The sequence below is a fragment of the Euprymna scolopes genome, chromosome 32 (assembly GCF_053919585.1).
Source record: "Euprymna scolopes isolate OS-2025 chromosome 32, ASM5391958v1, whole genome shotgun sequence".
NCBI lineage: Eukaryota > Metazoa > Mollusca > Cephalopoda > Sepiida > Sepiolidae > Euprymna > Euprymna scolopes.
Genome location: NC_136513.1, coordinates 47,511,904 through 47,537,659, shown reverse-complemented (window position 1 = coordinate 47,537,659; position 25,756 = coordinate 47,511,904). Strand labels below are relative to the sequence as shown.

At 34.5% G+C, this 25,756-nt stretch overlaps 1 protein-coding gene across 2 annotated transcripts in view; it reads right to left on the bottom strand.

The window, feature by feature from the left end:
• Window positions 1–25,756, bottom strand: part of LOC145256319 (uncharacterized) — a 66,249-nt gene that overhangs the window by 31,174 nt on the left and 9,319 nt on the right. The window contains exons 1-4 of one of the 2 annotated variants that reach the window (XM_080115050.1): window positions 15,997–16,133; window positions 11,579–11,741; window positions 7,183–7,797; window positions 3,590–3,776 (exon numbers count right to left, since the gene is read on the bottom strand). In XM_080115050.1, the coding sequence (XP_079971176.1) occupies window positions 3,590–3,776; window positions 7,183–7,797; window positions 11,579–11,698 (922 nt within the window). In that variant the 5' untranslated portion in view covers window positions 11,699–11,741; window positions 15,997–16,133. Of the gene's footprint in view, window positions 1–3,589; window positions 3,777–7,182; window positions 7,798–11,578; window positions 11,742–15,996; window positions 16,134–25,756 lie in introns of those variants that run through there. The other variant, XM_080115051.1, reaches the window with a different exon arrangement.

The window sequence follows — 25,756 nt, the reverse complement described above, 5'->3', positions numbered from 1 at the left end:
GACAGCTGGAAAAATAAAAGGCTACAAAGGAATGTGAATTTAGAAAATAAAGGTAAACAGAGTTCTGGAGGAATTTTTGGTTTGTGTAAACAAATAACTAGATTTAGGTTTACGTCAGAGTTGGGGTCTTAAACATGTAATGATACGTAGATTTGAGTAGATTTTAATCAGTCGTTAGCTGACCGCCAAAGAGAACAAACAACTCAAAGAGGAGTTAGTCTCTCCCCTTGACGTGAGGAGCGGCATCTTCTGTGACAGCCAAGATGTAAAAACTAAAAAGAGAAAGCATTGTAAATCTCTGAGGGAAACTAAGAATAAGAATAATAAACACGGAAAACAAAATAGTTCTTGACAATGAAATATTTTCTTGCACTGTTCAAGAGATGAAGGGAACCATAACCTAAGGTTAGTAGTCCGTTATCAAACATACATTCTGTGCCTTATGTGGCATATTGTGAACCTGTCCTGAATTAATGACTGTTACCTTGTCTCTGTTATGCAAACATATCTGTTTGAATATGTGTAAACACACACACACACACACACAATGAACATTTACAGCCACTAGATGACACGAGCATCGGTTTTATACACACATATATATTTTATAGACCAGATGGGCATACACACATTATATACACCTGCTATCCAACAATAAGAAGAAATAATGGTAAAAAGATTTTATAGAATAATGGGAAAGGAGAGTAGCATGATTATGGAGGGGTGATTTCAAATAAAAAACACAAGTGTTTTGTTCATATATATATACTAGCTGGATGCTCGGCGTTACCCAGTCATACAATACGCTTAAACATGATATTTTAATTTATCCAGATTGCATGTGTATTATTATAGAATCAATCCTCTATTGATTATTATATACTATGAGGACTAATTTATCTGGTGGACTAATTCGCAAATAAAATAAAAAAAATAATGTTGTTCATCAAATTCTGTCTGTGTTTACAATATCACATCAGCTAATATTTGGGCTTGGCAATGAATGCCTAGGAAAAGTCATTTCTGATTAATGTTTAGTTTTAAAATATGCAAACAAAGAAATGATTTGCCTCAATTTTAAATGGTACCTCTTCTTTTATCGTAAATTGAACTCATTAATGAGAAAAAATTAAAATGAAATGGTGAGATGATAAGATATGTTTTTTTGAGAAGAAATGATTTGCTAAGATTTTATTATTTCCTTTGGCCGGTGTAATGTAAAATATTCCCCTGTAAAAATTCTTTTTTATCTACAAGAGAGAAAAGACTATTTTTTAAGATCGGATTTCTGTACAAAATACACCCAAGAACACTGCCAGACATATAAATTACTTTTGTGTGAAATCTGCAAAAGATAGGTTCAGTCATTTCAGAACCTATGGTGAAAGAACTCACGCACATACGCAGTGATTTTATATAAGAGTGGATATATATATATATATATATATATATATATATATATAAGGGTTTGATAGTTTGCTTGAAGCATTGCTGGTAAATAAGTATATAGGTATTTCTAATTAGAAATATTAAAAGTAAAAGACAGATTTATTAATATTACGTTTCTGAATTTTTGAGATAAGGATTGGTTATTCATATTATTTGGATTCATCAGACTACTGTTCACATCTTGATTGTCATTTTCAGAATGTTTCAGTTGATGTAACCTTCGACCTTCTTCAGGTGTATCTTGTCAAACTCAGTAATGTTTCTGTCAAACTTGGGAATTTGGGCAGAATTTTGAATGGAAACCTTTATTTATTTCACAGTGGTAGCATACTCTTGTTCCATCAGACATGACTGGATAGAGGTCCAAAGTAATTCGCAATTGTATTTTTTGGTTGCCCACACTGAGAATTGAACCTCTAACTTTCAGGAGAATATTATTATTTCTTATTTTACAATTGATTTTTCCAAGTACTATAACCACTGTGCTATGTGTCCTTGCAAACAGTTTTAATACATATTTTGAGAGCCTTAAACCTATTTTATTTCTAGTTGTAAATTCCCGAGTTCGACAAGGTACACCTGAAGAAGATCCAAGATTACATCAATTGAAACGTTGTAAAAATGATACTCAAAATGAAAACAGTAGTCCGAAGAATCCAAATAATACAAAGATTCATTGATATAGAAATAGATAACATTATCATCTTCAGTTATTTGTTTTTGTTCATCTCTTCGTAAAATTTCGTGGACAAAACATAGTCAAACGATATAACGACATCTCACATTTTCAAGTAAAAGAAACAAGAGTTTTCAGTTTAGTCTCTCTACTGGAAGCATTGCGAGCGGGTTGCATCAAATAATGTAGAAATAATCTAAGTTGAATGTTACCACAAGACACTGTCTGTTTGTGTCTCTAATTGTTATGTGGGGGATAGTGCATATATTCTTATGTATGTATTAGTGATGGGACGATTCCAATATTTCTCCTGATTTCGATACAATTACCGATTCCGATTCTTTATAAATCTCTAAATATTTAACTGTAGAGTCGTTATTTTCCCTGATTTCCGTAAAAAACACATGTTAACTATATAGATAATTTTGTAAATGTAAAATTACACTTGTGGAGGATGATCTTTTTATTTTAGCTTTACTGATATTTTAAAATCCATGAATATTTATTATTTTATCATTATTACCAGAAATGGAAGATTTTGATTTTAGCAAAATCAAATAAAAAAAGACAATCAAAAGAATCGTTTTGGCGTCGTAAAATTGGCACCAATTCCGATTAATCGTCTCAACTCTAGTATGCATTCAATATAATGCAGGCATTCTACATGTGATCTCGATATAATTCAAACTTGGCTGTGATTGTCTGTCTTTGTGTGTGCACATGTGTGTATACAGGTGTGTGTGTGTGTGTGTGTGTGTCATATATAAGGAGATCTTAAAACATATACCTTTTTTCTCCTTTCCTTGCGACAATTTATGCATGCTCCCCCAAAAAAAACGGCTTGGATGTTATTGTTTGGAGAAAGTCTTTGTTCCGAATTTCTCGTTCCTGAGAGGCCTCTGCTGAATCGATCCAAATCTCTTCTTCTTTTTCCGCTTTCTCATCTTGAATCCAGATTTTCTCGGTCTGACGAAAGAAATCTTAGACTGTCTTCTGACTAACTGACTGTGGCTTTTTCAAAAACTCACGTGTGTCACGCTTATATATTGAGGTATACGTGGGGATGGGTGGGTGGGTAGCATCCCATTAACATAACTTGCACTCAACATGCAGTGACCTGCGTCGTGACCCCTGCCAGCATGCACATACAACACGTCTGTTCCAAGTCAATGAGTTTGATGCCTGTCAGTCTTAATCTTTCGGCCTCTCTGCACATAACTTGAACACAAGCAAGTTGGTTCATGCTAGTTATTGATACACATCATTTCTTAAGAGTAAATTAAGAAGTAAATAATGTCATGAATGAGTATATAACACTAAGTTGTTATATAAATCTGTTAAAGAGTATACTTTGCTCGATAACACATATCAACAAATAATTTTTTAAAAATAACAAAAGCGAAAAATTAACATTGGATGCAAGTAAAAAATGTGAAAATCTAAATCCTTGCAATTCAGACTTACCTGATAACTTATGCCGATCTACCTGCCCATCTTCTACGTCAGCAATGTCAAATGCTTTTTGTCCATTCAACACAAAAAAATTGCTAGATTCTTGTCCAAGATCAGTCGTAATTGCTTTTGGGTCCTCTTGTCCAAGTGATCCAGCAACATTTGCCTGTTGTTTTCCCTCTCCTTGCATGACTGACTGCTGAAATATGCACATAAATAAATTGGCTTTATATTGTGAATATATCATAATAGTTAAACAAAATTGTTGTTTTTCAATTTAAAATTAAAAAAATGTGCATTTTGGTTATTTAGGCCAAGTTTTTTTGTTTTTTTGTTTCATTTTTAAAGAACGGGTGTGAGGGTTGGGGACAAATCAAGAAGCCCTTAAACTTTTTCAAAAAATTTCTCCAAAATTGGATATGAATCCATTGAATATTCACAATATTTTTTAAACTTTGATCCAGGAAAAAATCTATCAACTTTTTAATGTCTAAAGAAAAAAAACTGTTATCTTCCTTCAAGACAATATCTGTTAAAAGGAAATTACACATTACAAATTCAAAGACTAGACTATTCAAAACTATTTATGAATTTTAAAAATCATACATTTTCATATACAAAGTGGAATGATAAAGTTGTCACCCTAGAAAATACAACATGATTCCATTTCTTTTTGATGAAAACTGGTTTCCTTTTTTTTGTTGAAGATTATCTACTAGTTGGCCAGTCGTTACAAAATCCTAAGAGCGATAGGAGTCTTCTATCATGTCTGAAAGTGACAAAATGAGCGAGATCAGAGATGTGCCACTGCACAATTCATGCTCTCTACTGATCCAATTTATGACAACAGGACCATTGCCAGCACCCTCAAAATGCAAATCTGGACGGTTCAACACTTGAGAGCACAGCTCAATGAAGTTTCTTGCCACGGTTATGGCCTTTGTGTGGTTTCAAGTGAGGGCCACATCATGCCACCTCACGTCTTCGAAGTCAGCTTGAAAGTAAACACCAAAGTGTACCTGGATGTGCTGAAGAGTGTGGTGATCCCCTGGTGCAATCAGGTGGCTGCTGGCAGACCCTGGATGTAGCATTAGGATTCAGCACCGGCCCACAAGTCCAGAGACCCAGGCTTGGCTTCAGGAGTGCAAACTTTCATGAAAAATATTAGTCTAACCAAAACCTCTATTAATAATTTCCTATGCTCTGTATCTGTGCCTAAACCTAAATGTGAATTCCATGAACAAAGCTTCTTTCTTAGAACTGCACATTTGTGGAACTCTCTTCCGTTTGCCTGCTTTCCAGCTGATTACAATTTGATTGTCTTCAAGTCCAAAAATGACAAAAAATGTAGAAAAATAGAAAAATAATTACAAGTAAAAATAGAATTTATTCAATTATTGAATCATTTTTGTAATTTTTGGAATTTATATTAATGTTGGCATGACATGCAAGTACATAATGTTTTCACCTGAAATGCGTTAGTCTAAAAGATTACTAAGGTAGACAAGCATTAAAGAAATTCAAAACAAATAAGAGAAAATCTTAGAAAAGAAAACTGGGGTGCAACGCATCTTTGTAAACTTGTTAACATTCTAGGTGAATTGGAAGAGCCAACAGACAAAAAAAAATGTTCAAATACAACCATCTGAAAAGCAGGAAAAGAAACAAACTGCACATGTACTGTAAGTAGTCCAACAAACTGTATTTCTATGCAAACATATATTATGGGCGAATCACTCTGTAGTACTTATCTATTGACATAAAAAAAAATAGTACATAAAAATATTCGACTGCTACAAACACACACAAGTTGGCCCTTATATTATGGGAGACTAGACGCTCTGGGCCTAGACAGTTTGTCTAAAATATATATATATTAATAAAAGGGAAAGGTAGTTGGCTTGAAGCATTGCTAGTAAATAAATATGTGAGAGTATAAGAAGGTTATAGCAATGCAGGAAGTCAGGTTTTAAGTGATGCGACGGATGAGCAAAAACAGACAAACGAACAAAGAGGTTTTCTGTAGGTTTTCTTTTTTTTATCTTCAAAAAAAAATTGCAAATACAAATGAGTAAATATAGACTTACTGTTTGAAATAATTAGGATGGTGGAAATGTTTAACATTTCAAGAATATAATCTCTTTTTCAAAAAAGAAAGAAACCAAAAGAATGTTGTAAAAAAATAAATAAATAAGAAGGAGGAAAATATTGTAAAAACGGAATTGGGATAGGGATTAGCTGAACTGTCAAGCGGAGAATATGACTTATTTTTACGTCTGATTAGTTTGATATTCTAGTCATTGCGTTATTTGTATAACAAAAATTTCCATTATTTATCATCATCATCATTTCCCCCCTCTTATTTGTTTTGTTTAATTACTAATTTATTATTTGGTTCAATTGAAATTATTTTTTTTTTATTTTGGACAGAAGTAATAGTGGGCAACAGCACTCGTTAAACTTGCGAGTTTTCAAGGGAGATAATTACATGAAAACTTCAGCACTTCTTCGTTATTACAGAAAAATTCAAAATTCAGAATATTTCAAGTGAAACCAATGGTATCTAATGAATTCTCATGTCAAACTAATAAACATATCCCAAAATTATGAAAAACAATTAGATAAAAAATTAATTATTAAAGAAAACAGTTTTCAAAGAAATTAGTAATTTTAGCTTACATAATAACTAAAGAACCCTGGTACTTGTACAGTTTAGTAAAAACATTAAAAAACGAAAATATCGAAAAAAAAAAGTTTAAATTCTATTATGGAATCTTCCAACTGAACCAGCCTCCCCCTCCTTCACAAGTTCTCCGAAAAAAAATTTCACTTAATTTCATCAAGTAGTTTTTATTTTACAGCGAAAAAACAATTTGTTACGATACCAAGCAAAAGGTTCGATTTTTAGGAAGAAAAGCTAGTTATTAAAGATGAAGAGGGAGTGTTGGCACTTTACATGGAGTTATCTCCCGTGTCGTTTCTAAAATTCAAACAAAAATTTAAACCAAATCCAAGATGTCTGCCTTCAACACACTCTCATAAAAACGTTTTTATGTAAAAAATAATTCCAAATGAATATAACGTATATACATATTTTGCATGTTTTTTTCTTTTAAAAACTTCTAAAAAATCGGCCTAAGCTTTAGTTTTTAAAAATTAATTACCTCCCCTGCTAATATAAGGGTTCTGGTACTTGTACAGTTTAATCAAGACATTAAAAAAATGAAAATATCGAAAAAAAAAAGTTAATTGTACGTATCTGTTTTGACATGATCTCCGAAAAAAAATTTCACTTAATTTGATTGAGTAGTTTGGTTTTTTTTACAGTACCAGAACCATTTTTTTAAAAGATGGAATTGCCTTATTGTGGAAGACAAGATGCAAGAAAGCAAGAAAAATCTACCTACAGAGTTTTAGAATTATATAAATATATACACTACACTTTGATCTTAACCAAAGAAGTATCGCATTTTATTTAGATAAATAGTTTTACTTTCAATTTATTTATATTAATAATATTGTGGGATCTGTGTGGGTTCATACCAGTAATATTAATAATAAGTAGATAAACCCTTAAGCAAAACACAGAAACTAATATTTCTTACCTGTTTTGCATTTTGGTATTGCTGATGGGATGGCGCCAAATAAAATCCATCGGATGGGTAAACTCTTTCTGCTTCGTGGTTGTAAGCAAGTGGGGAAACCTGCATCATCATCCGTTCTGGTTGCGGGAATCGGGTTGGCATGACAGTGGAAGGCAATAGACCGTTCCCATATCTATCAATCCCAGTTTGTGAAGGAGGGGGAGGCTGGTTCAGTTGGAAGATTCCATTTTGCAGATGCTGAGGATCATGCGAAAGAAACTCATTATCGATTTGAAAAGACATGCCAGGGGAAAACACTTGCGTTAAATTTTTACTGATTGTCTCTTCATTACAGAATCGTGGAAGTAATCTTTGAGGTTTCTCCGGGGGAACAACAAATGTATCCTGGATTTCCATATCAGTTTTGTTTATGTTTGATGGCGTAAACGGCGGTTTCGTTGTCAGTTGTCTTGCAATGCTCGTTTCGCTGTTGCGTTTGAGTTGGAACATCTTTTCTGGGGAACTTCCAGAGATTTTGTTTGCCTGCAAGAAAGCTTCTTTCAACTGCGATTCCAACACTTCCTTGTACTGCTTCCAATTTGGATGTTCTTGTGTGAGATAGTTTTTGCACTTTCTCTGCAGAGAAATGGAAACGAGAGGAAAACAAATTTTTGTGCTTGTTTACATAAGTAATCTTTTAAACCAATACATTTCAGGTGAAAACATTACGTACTTACATGTGATGGCGAAATAAGCATAAATTCCAAAAATTATGAAAAATGATTCTGTAGATGTGCTAGAAGTATTTTAAATAAAAAAAAACATCAGCCACAATTACATCTCTAGTTAGTGTATTTAAAGATGGCGGACCCTAAATTTAAGTCAGTTTAAGTCAAGGATTATCTCGCTTGTTTGTCATACTGAATTGGTTGCACAATTCTTCTACATTACAACATAGAATAAAACTCGATAAATTCTATTTTTATTTCTACTCGATCATTTTTCATAATTTGGGGAATTTATACAAATTTCACCATGACACACAAGTATATAATAATGTTTTCACCTGAAATGCGTTGGTTTAAAAGCTTGTCAATGTAAACAAGCACCCAAATTGTTTTTAATTAAAAAAAATAATAACGATATTGTTCTGTAAAAATATTCAGATTTGGATGTGTAAACGTGTCTGCCTTCTACATTTTTTGTATAATTATCCAAGGGAAGTAACTCCTTTTGCCATTTTCTGTATACAAGGGGAATAACTCCTATTGTCATGACATTGACAATTAAGTCCCTAATAAGATGCACATATAGATGGGTAGTATAAAATAAAGTTAAAATCGGAAATTTTCAAGTAAGGTTAAGATAAAGTAACAAAGAGTATAATTTTCTATTAGAAATCATGTTAGAACTAGGTGTACCATGGCCGGCCTTAGCTATTGCAGGGGCCTTATGCAAAACAGACTGCATGGGGCCCTGCGTGGGTAGGGATAGAGATAATAACTAAAAATTAAGATTTTGAAAAAAAAAAAAAAAAAAAAAAAATGAATCAGCCCGAATCCTTAGTATATCATCCTTCATCATGAAATGGCAATTTTACAAACAGACGAAGAAAGCAATCAAAGAAATTTGTTCAAACTCATTAATTATTAAGAGTCATACTATTCATTATTTACTAGAGATTTTCATACAGATCAATATCAGTGATTTCTCACTAGCAAGTAGGGTTCCTTGGAGTCTGAGTGACAACAAGTTTTCCCAGATCTTCATCATGCTCCACCTCTTTCAATAACCATTGCAAATCACCTTATTGCAACAGCCGGTTACTAATTTATCTATCACTAGAATTTGAGTTGCAATAAAACTCTCCAAGATTCCAATATTGTTGTGCCTTTCCTATGAAAATCTGGTTGATGCTCTTTCTTGTAGAATCTAAGACTGAAGATTTCAAGGTTTCGATTTAGATTTTTGGTCGTTTCATTCCTTTCATTTGTTGTAAATTTATTATTTATATCTATGCAATATTCTCCATTTCCAAAAAAAATTTCTGATATTTAGAAATTAGACAATTTCTGTAATGTAATCTAAAAACTTGTCATGGACGAACAGATTTTCTATTCATCTCTTGATGTCTCCATTCAGTTTTGAGAGACAAAGGATACCCCCTGTAGGAGCAGCTGCGCATGTAATTGTGAGGCAAGGGTTGTGCAATCTCCAACCACACCTCTCCTGCATCAGCCCTGTTTGAGTTCAGTGGCAAGGAGAAGTGCTAGACGACCGGAAATAATGCCGAGATAAGCGGAGAGCACATACAGCACTTGGAAGTCCCAAATGGTCACCCATTTAATACTGACCAGGTTCAATGTTGCCTAACTTTGGTGATCCAGCGTGAACCAGTGTGTCAACATAATTATGCCGTATTATTTATCTCTACTTATATATAGGCAATTAGTCTCTGTGTGTGAGTTGGTTCCCTGTGGACTCCAAAATGGCTGTGCCGATTTTTATGAAATTTTGCACAGGTGTATCTTGTGTTTGAGTGTGTTCTTAGATAGGTGAATTTTTGGTCGTTGCATTCGTTTTATTTGTTGTGAATTTATTCTTTACTGTCAATGCAATATTCTCCATTTCTAAAATAAGATTTCTGATATTTAGAAATTAGACAATTTCTGCAATGTATTTTTAAAAACTTAAAAAGCTTATAAGCAAAGATAGAGATTTTGTTTGTCCATCTGTTTGTCCGTGACAAGTTTTTAAAAATACATTGCAGAAATTATCTAATTTCTAAATATCAAAAATCTTATTTTAGAAATATAAATATGTAAAAGGCAATTAGCTTTGTATGTGTGTGTGCGTGTGTGTTCATTCCCTCTGGACTCCAAAAAGGCTGTGCCCATTTTTATGAAATTTCACAAAAATGTTCTTTATGCATCTGGGAGTGTTCTTAGATAGATTTTTATCAGAATACCTCCAAAAAGTGTCGAAAACTGTTAACTGATAATCAAAAAATCCAATTAAAGGAAGATACTGATTTTGAACACAGTCAACACTTTATACAGCCTAATATCACAAGTGCATTTGAGAAGTTTTATCACTGCACAAGCAGAAAAGCCCTATATATAAAATCAACAGTAGGTTCTTTGATAAGATAGTGGCAAATTTCAAATGAATGTTTCCGTTTCAACCACAATTGAACCATGATACTTGACTTTTGCATGTTAAACTTTACTTCAAACCGTTACATATAAAAAATAATTTCATAAAATTAACAGTAGGTTCTCTACAGTGCAATGTAGACTACAATGCACTGTGGACTAAGTCACTGCAAGAAGGGATGTGAAGTTTCCTCACAGTGCATCCTCAACTAAAGCAGATAATCAATTGATTTAATTGAAAAATGGGCAAATTCACCGATTTCAATGACAAGAAAACTATGGTGTGGAATGTTTGTTGATTCTCCAAATCTAATCCCAGGCAATATTAGGTCTCCCTGCTAGTATAAGATAGATCTGATGCTCTTCGATAACGGTAATAACCATGAACATTTTCAACCTGATCAGATAAATAATTGCTGAATCATCAACGTTTCTATGACATAATATCAGGAATACTTCATATGGCGAAGTAAGGCTTTGGCCCATCTTTACAATTATTGTGTTCAAACCTTTTAAGAAAACTGTCATGGCAAATAACAACCTAACTGAGAGGGCATGCTTTAAACTCCTCATCTTAACATTCACAGGCAACATGAATTGGAACAAATACACTGAGGACATTGCCAAGGCTGCTGCAAAGAAGGTAGGCTCCCTCTACCATGCTAGAAAACTGCTCACACCTGACAGTATCCTATATCTTTACAAAGCCACAACTCGAACATGCATGGAGTATTGTTGTCACATCTGAGCTGATGCCTCTACCAGTAGTTGTTCACTTTTAGACAGGGTCTAAAAAAAGAGTCTCAAATCTAAAAAAAGTCACATACTATCGACCAAGCTCTAACTTTTATTCCATGATGCAATGTTACATCTCTGTGTCAATTTTACAAGTACTTTAATTGAAATGTGCTTTTCTGAACTCATAGCACTTGTGCACCCCCTCCTCAACGTACATACTCCCAACTAACCCAACAAGCAGCAAAATCCCACTCCTTCACTGCTGAGGTTATCAGATGCAGGAAAACCTTCTACTCTAATAGTTTATTCCCTCGGATTGCTAGAGTTTGGAATTCCTGCTCTGTTTTCTGCTTTCCTAATTGAACTAACTTGCAGAAGTTTAAATATAAGCAGACATCTTGATGCTGAAACTCCCACAGTCCTGTTAGACATGATTCTATTTCAAGTGGACAAAATGCTTTGTTTAGGATGAAAAAAAATACAAAATGTACAAGAAATCTTAAAAGAAATATTAAACCATAAACCTTTAAAATATTTAGTTTTTCGTCAGGTAAAATGGCTTCACTGAGACGGGATTCGATTTCATTTAAACGCCTTTTGATGTCAACATTTCGATCTTTACTGATTTTATCTTCTTCTTCCATTAATTCCAACTGCGCCTGGAGTTTGCCAGCCTTTTTTCTCGCCCTAGATAAAGAAAAAAAAAAATTCATAATAACCAAATTACAAACTAATAAACTAAAGACATAGTCATATTATTTGGATTCTTCAAACTACTGTTCTCATCTTGAGTGTTATTTTCACTACATTCCTGTCGATGTAACTTCCGATCTTCGGCAAGTGGAAACGAACTAAATATCCACTCATTTTCATCTATACTTTTCACTTCTGTCCAAACTAAAAAATTCAATAAAACATTTTTTTCAGAAGAAGCCGATAACCAGACCCTGATCATATCAAGCCAGTGCCAGCGAAACTGGATAAACTTGTTTAGAGTATTTTTAACTCTTTCAATAATCAACTGCAAATTCTCGGCGAGATGGCATATACAAGGTGCCTTTATTAAGTTTCCAGATTTTTTCGCATGGGCACTTTTATTGATAGTACAAACATGAAACTCTAGCCCCTTTCAAAGTAATCTCCTCCGACTGCAATGCACTTGTACCGTTCCAACAACTTCTGGAAGGCCCCATGGAAGTTCTCTTGTGCAGGCATGTCAATGACCTTTCTCACAGCCTCTTTCATCTCCTCAATTGTCTCATAACGACAGCCTCTAAGATTTTTCTTGAACTTAGGGAATAACCAAAAGTCACAAAGAGCAAGGTCTGGACTATAGGGAGGATGAGGATTATCTTGATGCCCATTTTGGTCAAATAGTCTGCGACACGGATAAAGCGGCTTTAGAACAAACTTCACACAAGTCTTCCCCATCTTCAGTTCCTCATAATAATAATTGTCTGTACAGTTCCCACACTGACATCAAACTGTGCACTTATTGTCTCTATAGACACACAATGGTTCTTATCTATGAAATTCTTTATTTGACCAATCAACTCTTATGTTCTGTTTTCCTTACTCGTCCCATACCTCTCATCATTCCTGCCTTCCTTGAAATTCTCATGCCACTCAAAAATTGATACTTGATTCATGCAAGATGGTCCAAAGGCAGTCTGAAGCATTCCATACATTTCTGTGGCATCTTTTCCTAGTTTAAAACAGAATTTTATTGCATATTGTTCTTCTAAAGTGTCCTCACGTCTAGATTGCATTTTAGAAATGCACCAGCTATGAAAATCAGGCTTTATTAGGGTGTATTCCAATTCCTGATGTAGCCGTTCATTTGAACCTGAAACCATAAAAATTGGTCAGTCATCTCATAAGATGTATAGCAATAACATACTGACTTTTTAAGAGTCAACAATTTTAAATGCCTTTTCAAAAAAGTTTGGAAAATTATTGAAGGCACCTTATAGCAATGAGGTTCGAAAAGATTTACTAAGGCAAGTGAACTTGCCCTGTTTATGATAATTGACTAATAAAAAAAAGAATAAATTAGACTTGGAGAGGAAATGAGATTTATAATCTGCGGTTCTATAACCCTTAGTTTTATGTTGTAAATGAACAACTTCTAAGAAATAAATACGGCTATGTTTATTTGGGGTTTTTTTTACTGTCAAGAAAAAATTAAAAGAATTGTTTGGGAATCAGAAGTTAGGGACAGTTTGAGGATAGTCTTTTGTTTGTGATGGTTCAGGACGTTGAGTTTGACATATTCAAAAGGTAAGTCGTGGTTTGAACCAGATCAAGAGAGCTTTAAGAAATTGAAATCAGCTGACATCAACTGACAAACACTGCCTCGATGTAGATGTAGACTTTAGCATGTTGAGGGTCAATAAAATGAAAGGGAGGTAAGTTTGCCACTTGTATTAATAAAATAACTAATTGTGTATATTTTTGCATGTATTACACTTGTATTTTGTGTCTGATGATTAGCAATTGTGGAATATCTTCTAACGAAATAATATGATATGGACTTTAAGGTATTGAGGGTCGATGGTGTCACACACACACCAAAAGTGAAACTAATATTTGCAGAATGTGTCAGAATTTGTGTTTTTTTGCATTTTGTTTTTCTTTTTTAATATATTAATATGATAGTGTGTGTGTCATTTTGTGTGTCACTCTTACATCTTTTTTCTTCTGAGTGTCTGTTGATTAGTTGTTATGACCTTTCATTTTTTGTAAGAAATAATTTTACCAAGAATTGTTCATAAGTTTTGGTTTCAGTTTCGACTAGCGGGGGGGGGTACCCGGCGTTGCCCGAGTGTTTGGAGGTGTGTGTGGTCAGGCGTGGGTGGGGGTTGTTAATGAAAACCTAAGAATAAGCGAAGTAAAAAAAAAACAAAAAAGAAAACAGAAAAACGAACATTAAAACTTATCTGAAAAATAAAGTGGTGGGGTACTCGGGTGGTGGGGAGGGGGGTATCAAAACGTAAAAATAAAACACAAAAAAACTAACGTAAGGCAAACGAACGATGTTAAATGTAAAAATCGGAAAAACAAAAAAGAAAACAGAAAAACGAACGTTAAAACTTCTTTAAAAAATCTGAAAAATAACCCCCCCCCCCCAAAAAAAAAACACGTGAGAAATGGCTTAAATAAGCCTGTTTCGATATTAAAATTTTTCAAATCAGTGGGTACCCGGCGTTGGCCGGGTGTTTTTAGGTGGGTGTGAGTGGTCAGAGTTGGGGGGTGTTAATGAAAACCTAAGAATAAACTCAGTAAAAAAAAAAAACAGAAAAACGAACGTTACATGAAAAATGGCTTAAATAACCTTGCTTCAATATTTAAATTTAAAAAATCGAAAAAAAAAAAAGACATCTCACACCACGATTCGAACCCAAAACCTTTAGATAATGACCCAACGCTCTAACCAACTGAGCTAACACAACGTACATGAAATTGTGTCAGTTCTTCAAATATTTAAACTAAATCAAGTTATGACGTCGTCTGATGCATGTATAGAAGCGATCTCGTCATGAGAGGACGGTTTTTGTTGACCCCCCCCCTGTAGAAAAGTGCTGATTTCAGGGTGAAAAAATTAATGTTTTTGGCCAATTTTTCGATATTTTTTGAGCGAAGGATGGAGCTTCAATATGATACCGAGTTTGTGAATTTTTGTTCTGTCTGTCGAAAGTTTTTAGCGGACACACAAACACACATACAAACACACATTTTCGCTTTTATATATATAGACTAGCGAGGGGTACCCGGCGTTGCCCGGGTGTTTTTCGGGGTATGTGAAAAAACCCCGAAAATGTGAAAAAAAACAGGTGCCCGTGAAAAAAAAAACGAAGCCTTCACGACGCGCAGTTGGAAAATAGTAAAGTGTTAAAAAAAAACAGGTGCGCGTTTTTGATTGACGTGACGGCGATAGGTATTCAGCAGTTAGCATTTTGTGCGGGACAGTTTTGAATGAGGTAAATAAATCGGTTTGTTTATTTTTAAAAACCCGCTCCCTGCTTATTAGGAGGAGCGAAATGAAAGCTACAGTCTGATATGACGAAGTCGACATTGAACAAACGTTACTTAGCTCTCTTAAGACAACTGGCTTTCAGCCTGTGATTAGAGTCGAGTTTTGCTTTTTTTTATACCGAAAACCGAATGTAACGCGTGCCGATGCGGGAAATGTCGAATAATTAACGTTTGAAAGTCAATAAAATTGAACAGACAGGCGAGCTCCGTGGGTAACTCTGAGATATTACAATTTATAGATGATATAAAAAGTTTTAAGAAGTTGTGAAGCGAGCAAGCGCTTCTCTGAAAGAAGCCTTTTGTGGACATCGAGGAAAAGCGTACATACATACATACATTTTCCCTTTTATATATATAGATTATAGCTGATGGCACTCAAGTCATCTATTTTTTTTTTTATAATTTTACCAAGAATTCTTCATATATTTTACTTTCAGTTTTGATTATAGCTGATGGCACTAATTTTGAAAACATAACTTTATAATATATAAGAATCAATAGAAAATTGACTCTATAATAATATATATGAAATCTACATAAATTAAAATATCATGTTTAAGTGTATTTTATGACTGGGTATGCGGGGTGTCCCTGCTAGCTTAGATAAATACTTTGCAGTTTTAACCAAAAAGCTACAATAATATCAGGACATCACTATTTATATTGAACATCAAAAGAATGCCAACATCAATATATTACATATGAATTAGTCCCCTGTGGAATTTCCACAGGTCCCACTAGTACTTGTGTATATGTGCATGCCCTTATCAGCAACCGTTATTATTAGAGACAACGACATGGCCTAAAGTAGGCCACAAAAGAATTTAACATTTAAAACTAATTTATTTATAACTTGAAAATTACAGAAATACTAGAACTCGTGTTGGTCGGAAATATTTGAACTTACAATTTGTATTTGTTTTATTTTAAGGGACGTAACTCTGTATTGCAAGTTATGCCCCCTGTTTTAAGATGACATCCATTGGAAAATTATTTGGATTTTTCAGACAAATCTTCTTGTGTTAAGTGTTATTTTTCGTAACATTTCGGTCGATCTAACCTCCGATCTTCTTTAGGTGTATCTTTTTGAACTCAGAAAATTGGTTTGGAACTTTGAACGCAACTATTTATTTAATCTACGTATTATAGCATGCTCTTGTTCCTACAGCTATGATTGGGTAGAAGTCCTAAGTAATTTGTACTTGTGAATATCGCCTGCACTGAGGATGTAACCTTCAACCTCCAGAAGAGTGCAATTCACAATTTAATAATATCAAGATATACTTATTCTATCTAGGGTTGAAATTGAAGTTTTCCTTTGAACTGCCGAATATCATGAAATTTTCATAAAAAATAAAGTTTTTTCCGTCAATTTGCAATGTTCTTGACACACGTATTAATGAGAATTCTTTCTTTTTTCCTGTTTCAACGTTCATAGAAAATCCGTCTTTCTTTCTTCCAACTGACACGTGAATTAACCGTACGTTCAAGCTATACCAAGTCAAAAAAAAAAAATGTTCTTGCCAATGAAAAAAATACTGGCTTTTTATATGTCCAAATTCGACCGTGTCTTAATTTGCATGTTTTTTTTTTTTTTACAAGGTAGTCACCACTTATCAAGGCCCGGAAGCCACTTGGGGATAAAGGTAATTTTTTTTCATCTCCTATCGTCAGGTTTTGTGTTCGAGTGTCGATGACTTTTTACAGTATGCACACACCATCCTTAGACGCTTGTTTCTATGACCGTTCACATTCTAGTATGAATTTTTTAAGAGCCTTGATTTTAGATGTATAATCTTACCGCTTATCACTATAGATCTCTGCTTATTACTACAGATGACGACATATGACGCGTTTGACGGAAAAACGACATAAGCACCACTTGACATTTTTCACAAAAAAAAGAGGTCAAACGTTTGGAGCATAATGATACTTCTTTGAGCCTTTAAATCAGGTTTAATAATTGTGTAACGGAAGAAATTTAATAACTATTTAAATACAAAAACAATCTTACAATATCATCTATATATATATATAAAAGCAAAAATGTATGTGTATTTGTGTGTGTGTGTGCATTTTTTTTTTATGTCCGCCAAAGGCTTTTGGGGTGGGGTGGGGGACACTCAGAGAGGGGGTGGGTCACTGTTTCTTGGAACTTTTTATATACTCCCTAGATTGTAATATGTCCGATTTATGAAAGGTCATCTGTATCTTTTATTTCAGTGACTTTTATGTTACAAAATTCTCCGTGGCGTGATGTTTGACCTAGAAAACCACACGTTGATGTTTGTTTAACCACCTGCGTTTTTAAATATTTAATTTCAACCATTATCACTTCTCTGCCCTCGTAGCGTCATGGTAAGTTATCAGGCTATTTGCCTCAAGGCTTCGTGTTCGAGCCTACCTCCATACCAAAACATTTTTTTTCTTTTACACCGACAAACACCCAGACAATGCCGGGCACTCCCACTAGTCTATAATATAAATCTCACCTGTCTGTTTAAATGTATGTTTGTGTGTATGTCTGCTTAAAACTTTTAATAGAAGCGACGGATTTTTGTAAGATTGGTATCGTGTTTAAACTTGACCCTTCGGATGACAAATATCGAAAAATTGGCTATAAACATTAATTCCTTCACACTCAATTGGGCACTTTTCTACGGGGACAGGTTGTTTTTTTTGCTGATATTTTCAAAAGTCATTCCCTCTTTTTGATTGACTAGCCTTAATTTAAACCTTTGCAACTTCTGGTTTGGCGATGGATGCAACAGCAAAAACGTCACTTTTTTTTTTTTACGTTCTTTTCCCCCTTCGTGATACGGGTTTGAGTCTGCCTGCCTACTACCACTTTTTTTTTTTTTTTGCTCAACACACACCTCTGGGCAACGTCGGGCACCCAGGCTAGTTCTAACATAAAGTACAAATTGTAAGAATATGCTTCTCCAATGCATTTTGAAGAACTACCGACATATTCTATTCCACTATTTCGCTTCCGTTTTGCTGTTTCTCTTTCCCACTGACCAACCTTTCGTGTTTTTCTTCCAGTCATATTTGAAGGGGCTTACAAAATAGAATTTTTTAGATGTTCGACTTTAATGAACAACAATGATGTTAGTGCTCATTGATTTGCAAGTCTGGAAAAATCAAAACAAATAGAACATAATTAGGTAGAGAATTTTAAGAAAATCTGTGGTCTTAAGCATCCACATTTCAACAGACGTATAACAAATATTCAAACACTTATTTTCACATAAATACTTTGAATTCAGCAATGAGTTTTTGTGATCAGATTTCCTTGATATTTTACATGTTTTGCAACAAAAATCTCAACTTTTGGCATTTATGTCATCCTTCCACCAAACGCGAGATATATATATATATATACATATATATATATATATATATATATATATATATATATATATATAAGTGGTTTTTGTTTTGATTTTTTAAACGATAGTAACGTTTATGTCTCCGCCTCGGAGAACCAGTGTTTTTCTTAGAAAGTCGCCCAATTTTATTTGGACGTATTATTTATTTATTTATTTATTATTTTAAAAAACAGTAATCTACGGACACACATGTTTCGAAGCCCTACTCCTTTTCAGCGTAGCTTGACTGTTGGTAGGATTCGAACCTTGGACCTTATGTATGTCCAGCGCACTAATCCACTGCGCTATCTTCCCATAGACAATTTACTGCTTCGTTTTTATCGTTCATCTGTTTAAGTGGTTTTTGTTTTGATTTTTTAAACGATAGTAATGTTTATGTCTCCGCCTTGGAGAACCGGTGTTTTTCTTAGAAAGTCGCCCAATTTTATTTGGACATATTATTTATTTATTTATTAATGATTTTTAAAAACAGTAATCTACAAAAAAAAAATAATAAATAAATATATATATATATATATCTTTTAATTCTTTTAACTTTCTTGAAGTTTTACATTTGGATTTTACTGTCACTGGATTTTTTATCTTCCACCAGACTATCCATTCATGTGTAATCACCTTTTTCTTTACCATATTCCCTCTGCTTAACTTATTTTGTTTTCAAGTAAGATCTTTGACTTACTTGTTGTTTCATCAAATACTTCTGCATGCAAAATCCGATCCCGCATTTTGCTAATTCCTACCCTCTGATGAGAAGGAGAGTATTTCTTCGAAACTCTACGGATTAAGGACTATCCATTTATCTACTGTTTCCTTTTCAGATTAAATATGTTTTTAACTCATTTCAAAGTGGTTTTTAACATATTTTATTAACTGTTTGCTCATATACATATATATATGTATATATATATATATATACACACACACACACATATATACTGGATGGTCATATATTGCCCAGTTATAAATTACACTTAAAACATATTTTCATTTATGCAAATTGTGTATGTTTTATTATAGAATCAATCGTTTATTGATTATTATATCTTACGAGAAATAATTTGCCCGGTGGACTAATTTGCAAAAAAAAAAAAAATAATAATAATAATAATAACAATGTTGTCATCAAATTTCGTTTGTGTTTGTTTACAGTATCATGTCAGCTGATATTTGGGCTTGACGATGAATGCCCTGGAAAAGTCACTTCTGATTAATGTTTAGTTTTAAAATATGCAAACGAAAAAATTATTTACGGTGATTTTAAATGGTGCCTGTTCTTTTATTGTAATTTGAACTCATTAATTAGAAAAAAATAAAAAATAAAATGGTGAGGTACACCTGGTCTTGAACAGGTGATGATTCGATCTGTAGCCGAATGCTCTATCACTAAGCTATATCTCCAGATTATAATAAATCTGTGTTTTTTGAAGAAGAAATGATTTGCTGAGATTTTATTATCTTCCTTGGCTGGTGTGATGTAAAATATTCCCGCATAAAAATTACTCTTTTTATCTATGAGAGAGAAAAGCTATTTTTAAGATTGGATTTTTTTCAATTTTTGATGCTTATCAGATGAATTTCTGTACAAAACATATCTAAGAACACTGCCAGAAATATAAATTACCTTTGTGTGAAATTTGAAAAAAATAGGCTCAGCCGTTTCGGAACCTATGAGGAAGGCAGGAACTCACACACACACACACACACACAAAGTGACATTTATATAATAGTAGATAGATAGATATACCTACTATTATATAAAAGGAATTTTGTGTGTGTCTGTGTTTGTGTGTGTGTGTGTCTGTGTGTTCTTGTGTATGTGTTTGTGTGTTTGTGCGTGTGTGTGTTCTTGTGTTTGTGCGTGCGTGTGTGTGTGCATGCATATGAGTTCATTCTCTATGAACTCACAAACGGTTGAGCCGATCGTTTTGAAAGTTCACATAACTGTACTTTATGTGCCTGACAATGTTCTTAGATAGGTTTTGTATCAGAATGCCTCTGATAAGTATTCATAATCGATAATCAAAAAATACAATGAAAGAAGGAACAGGCGATTTTGACTAAAGTTAACATTTTATACAGCCTAACATCACACATGAATCTGAGAAGTTTTATCACTGCACAAGTAGAAAGGCCCTGCATATAAAATCAACAGTAGTTTCTTTGATATGATAGAGGCATGTTCAAAATGAATGTTTCTGTTTAGAGTACAACTGAACCATGATACTTGACTTTTGCATTTTAAACTTTAATTCAAGCCATAATAAAAAAATTTATAAAATCAACAGTAGATTCTCTACAGTGCAATGTAAACTACAATATATTGTGAACTAAGTCACTGCGGAGAGGCATGTGAAGCTTCCTCCCGGTGCACCATGGTGGGTTTCCAACTAAAGCAAGCAATCTATTTGATTGAAAAACGGGCATTTTCACAGATTTCAATGGCAATAAAATATGGATCATCATTCAATCCTGAGCAAAATCAGGTCTCTTTGCTAGTATATATATGTATATATCCCTCTAGCGAGTGCAACCTTGGCATGGTTAGGGGGCTTGAATGTCTCTAGGACCCGGACAGCTATACTGGCGGGAGATTCGTGTCCTGGTAGGGTCTCCCAAGCCAGAAAGGTTGAAGGGTAGAGATCAGACTAAGAGCACTCACTGGTCCTCCAGGTTGGGGGTCAGAATAGGGCCGACAACCCAATTCTGTAAAAGAAAGAAAGTTACAGAAACTGTAACGATATCATCTATGGGCTTCTTGGTCAGAGAAGGGTCCTCTCATGTAGAGTTCATGATGCGAGCGGGTGAAAGCCTCTGGAAAGCCAGTGCACTGACAACCATGGCTGCCAGAATGATATAGGCTGAACTGAAAAGGACTAGCCAGAACCGGGTTCGTTGGAGGGTGTCGTTGCGGCCCTATGTTCCCCAAGGAATCTAAAGGCCTAATCTATATATTTATTTGTCTGGCCATTCAAATTTTCTCACAAACTACTGAGCCAGTCTGGATGAAATTTTGTATTGACCTTTACTATGATAAGGTTCAGCGAACTAAGTGTTATGATATTCATTTGATCTACAGTAAGAGATTAATAAGGATTCGAATTTAATTTAAAAAATTGTACAATTTTAACCATAATCAATCATCAATTTGACATTAAAGCACTCATTCTAAGTCAATGGGCTATAACTTTTTTAATGGGTTAAAAAGTTTAGTAATCTATATATATAAAAGCGAAAATGTATGTATGTATGTATGTATGTTCGCTTGTTGTGTATGTCTGCAAAAGGCTTTTTTCCGGCGGGTTCTCGAGGCCGTTGTTCATTTTTAAAACTTTTTATATGCTGTCTAAATGATAATATCTTCGAGTTAACACCAGGAGTTGCCTGCCTATTTAATTTGCCTGACTTTGAAAGTTAAATATTCAACATTTTCGGATCGCCGCGTGTTGCTTTCGTTTTTCGGTATAAAAAAAGTGAAACTTGATTCGATTCTCTTGTCCACGGCCATTGGTCTCTAGAAATCAATGTAACGTTTGGTCAATGTCGGCTTATGATCGTCATATCAGACAGTTGCTTTCATTTCGAGACAAGACACTCCCCTAATAACCGGAGGAGCCGGTTTTCCCCAAAGTTGGGTAAAAATAAACAAACTGGGTTATTGACCTCATTAAAAACTCTCCCGCAGAAAATGTTAACTGCTGAATAGCTATTGCTTACATCGTCGTAACGCTTGCACAAAATGTTAACTCTACGACTTCCACTTGACGTCATTTAGTGTGGGCACCTGTCAATTCTCTTCTTACTTAAATAAATTCAAACTTCTTTCAGTAACTCATTCTTGCTGGCCGAGCGGTTAACGTGTCCTGTTTTTTGTCACATTTTATTTTCCAACTTTGCCTCAGGACTTCAGGTTCGATCCTACCAACTTACAAAAACTTTTTTTTACCACCCCCTCCCCCCGTGTTTCTTTTTGATTTAAGAGCATAAACACCTCGAAACACCCAGGCAACACCGGGTACCCCCGCTAGTCTATATATATAAAAGCGAAAATGTGTGTATGTATGTATGTATATTTGTATGTATGTATGTGTGTTTGTGTGTCCGCTAAAAACTTTCGACAGACAGAACAAAAATTCACAAACTCTGTATCATATTGAAGCTCCATCCTTCGCTCGAAAAATATCGAAAAATTGGCCAAAAACGTTGATTTTTTCACTCCGAAATCGACAATTTTCTACAGGGTTTTTTTTTTTTTTTTTTTTACATAGTGATCACCACTTATCAAGGCCCGGAAGCCACTCAGGGATAAGGGTTATTGCAAGTACTTGAAGACATCCAAGTTGTAGTCCGGAGGGAAGCAGGCAGACGGAACAGAGTTCCAGAGGCATGCAGTTCTAAGAAAGAAGCTTTGTTCATGGAATCCGCGTTTTGATTTAGGCACAGATATAGAGTGGGGGAAATTTTTCACAGTGGATTCAGCTAGACGGGTGTTTTTTGTGAAAGATTGGCGAGGGGGGACCGGTCAACAAAAACTATCCTCTCGTGACGACGACCGGTTCTACACATGCGTCAGATGACATCATGACCTAATTTAGTTTAAATAGCTGAAGAACTGAGTAAATTTCATGTACGTTGCATTAGCTCAGTTGGTTAGCGCGTTGGGTCATTATCTAAATGTTTTGGGTTCGAATCGTGGTGTGACATGTCTTCTTTTTTTTCTTCGATTTTTTAAATTTAAATATTGAACCAGTGTTACTTAAGCCATTTTTCACGTAACGTTCGGTTTTCTGTTTTTTTTTTTTTACTTCGCTTATTCTTAGGTGTTCATTAACACCCCCGACCGACCACACACACCCAAAAACACCCGGGTACCCACCGATTTTAAAAATTTTAATATCGAAACAGGCTGATTTAAGCCATTTTTCACGTTTTTTTTTAACGTTCGTTTTTCTGTTTTCTTTTTTGTTTTTGTTTTTTCGATTTTTACATTTAACATCGTTCGTTTGCCTGACATTAGTTTTTTTTGTGTTTTTTGTTTCGATGTTTTGATTATCCCCCCCTCCGGGTACCCCCCGCTTAAGTTTTAACGTTCGTTTTTATGTTTTCTTTTTTACTTCACTTATTCTTACATTTTCATTAACAACCACACACACCTACAAACACTCGGCCAACGCCGGGTACACCCCCCCCCTAGCCTATATATATAAAAGCAAAAATGTGTGTATGTATGTTCGATTTTTGTGTATGTCCAAGAAAGGCTTTTTTCAGAGAAGCGGTCGGTCGGTTCACAACTTCTTAAAACTTTTTGTATCACATATAAATCATAATATCTCCGAGTTAACAATGGAGCCCGCCTGTCTATTTAATTTGCTCAACTTAGGGAATATAAATATTCAACATTTGTCACTTGCCGCATGTGGATTAGGCTTTTTTCTATAATAAAAGCGTCACTAATTCTGGCGGTATTTTTCCGGTTGCCATCGCCGGAAATGTCTGAAAGCAATCAGATTTGATCAATGTGGAAATATTTTCCTTATATCAGACAATTGCTATTCAAATTGGACAAGGGGAGCTCGTTCCCCCGCCCAACATTTTGGAAAAATAAAAATAAAAAAAGCGTCCCCGCAGTAAATGAAATACTATCCCGCAGTCAAAGTTGACCTAATTAAGTCATTAAAACGTGCACCTGCCAAATCAAATCTAAGTAATTAAATAAATTCAAACGTATTTCCATTTGTATGTCGCGGTGGCCCAATTGTTAACGTCACATGTTTTTTTTTCACACTTTAATTTCCAACTTCGCCTCAAGGGTTCGGGTTCGATCCTCATACTCACCTACCAAAACTTTTTTTTTTATTTTAACCGCCCCCCCTTCCCCGGAGTTTTGATTTACCTCCAAACGCCCGGGCAACGCTGGGTAACCCCGCTAGTCTATTATATAAATCTCACCTGTCTGTTTAAATGTATGTTTGTATGTCTGCCTAAAACTTTCAACAGAGGCGACGGATCTTCACGAGATCGTTTGGAAGCTTGTCCCTTCGAATGACACATATTGAAAAATTGGCCAAAAACATTAATTCCTTCACCCTCAACTGGGCATTTTTCTACAGAGAGGGGGGGGGGGTCCTTTTTTTCGCCAATATTTTTTAAAGTCATCCCCCTCTTTTCGATTGACTAGCCTTAATTTAAACCTACGTCACTTCCGGTTTGGCGATGAGCACAATAGGAAAGGCATGTTTTTTTATTTACATTCTTTTCCTCCTTCGCGGTACAGGCTCGAGCCTGCCTGCCTGTCTGCCTACTACCACTTTTTTCTTCTTGTTTTGGCTCAGCACACACCTCCAAATACCCTGGCTAGTATATATATATTATTTATTTGTAATAGTTTGTTTGCGATACTTTTTGAATGAGTTCAATTATTTATATGTAAGTGCATTTTTACCTAAATGCGAATTGGGAATAATTTTCCCTTTTATCTATTTGGTAACCCCAAATGATGAGCATCATATATATTGTTTTTAAAATATAATTATCCATTGACACGCGATTCAGCCACTCTGATGAGTCGTAGACAACGAAACATGTGTCAGTGGATAATTATATTTTAAATACAATATATAGATGTATAATTGAGACATTATCTATTATTTGTAATAAATAGTTCTCATATTGTATAAAATTCTGTACTATGTCTGCTTAGTAGTCACCCATAATTCTGATTCTGACATCAAACTACATTTTATTGTTTCTCACAATGATATCATGGTTCTGAATTCATAAAGTAGTGGGTAAATTTCAGTTGTACATTGCTCCCTTCTTAAAATTCAATCAGTAGTATGGGCAACGCTCAACATTCTACCTGGTCATGGCTGACAGAGGGAGAGAATGCTACCTGATTGGATTAAATAAAGAGTTCCATTCAAAATTACATGCAGAAAGATAACCTTTAGTTCAATAAGATACCCTTGAAGAAGATTGGAGGTTATACAGACAAAACGTTGTGGAAAATAAGAGAAGGAATAACCTAAATAATACGAATACAGCAACGATTCACAAAAAAAAACAAAAAAAAACAAGCAAAGCATACAAAGTCCCCCTCTACAAGAGGGAAATTTATTTTCACCATGACTAATGTTTGCGCAAATTTTTTTTTTAATCCAAGGCATGGTTATAAACAAAAGTGTGAACAAATGAACAGATGAACAATTTGGGGGCAATTTTATCCCTATAATGTCCCTTGGTAAGTGAGAGGGGGGGGGCAACCAGAGTTATCCAGGA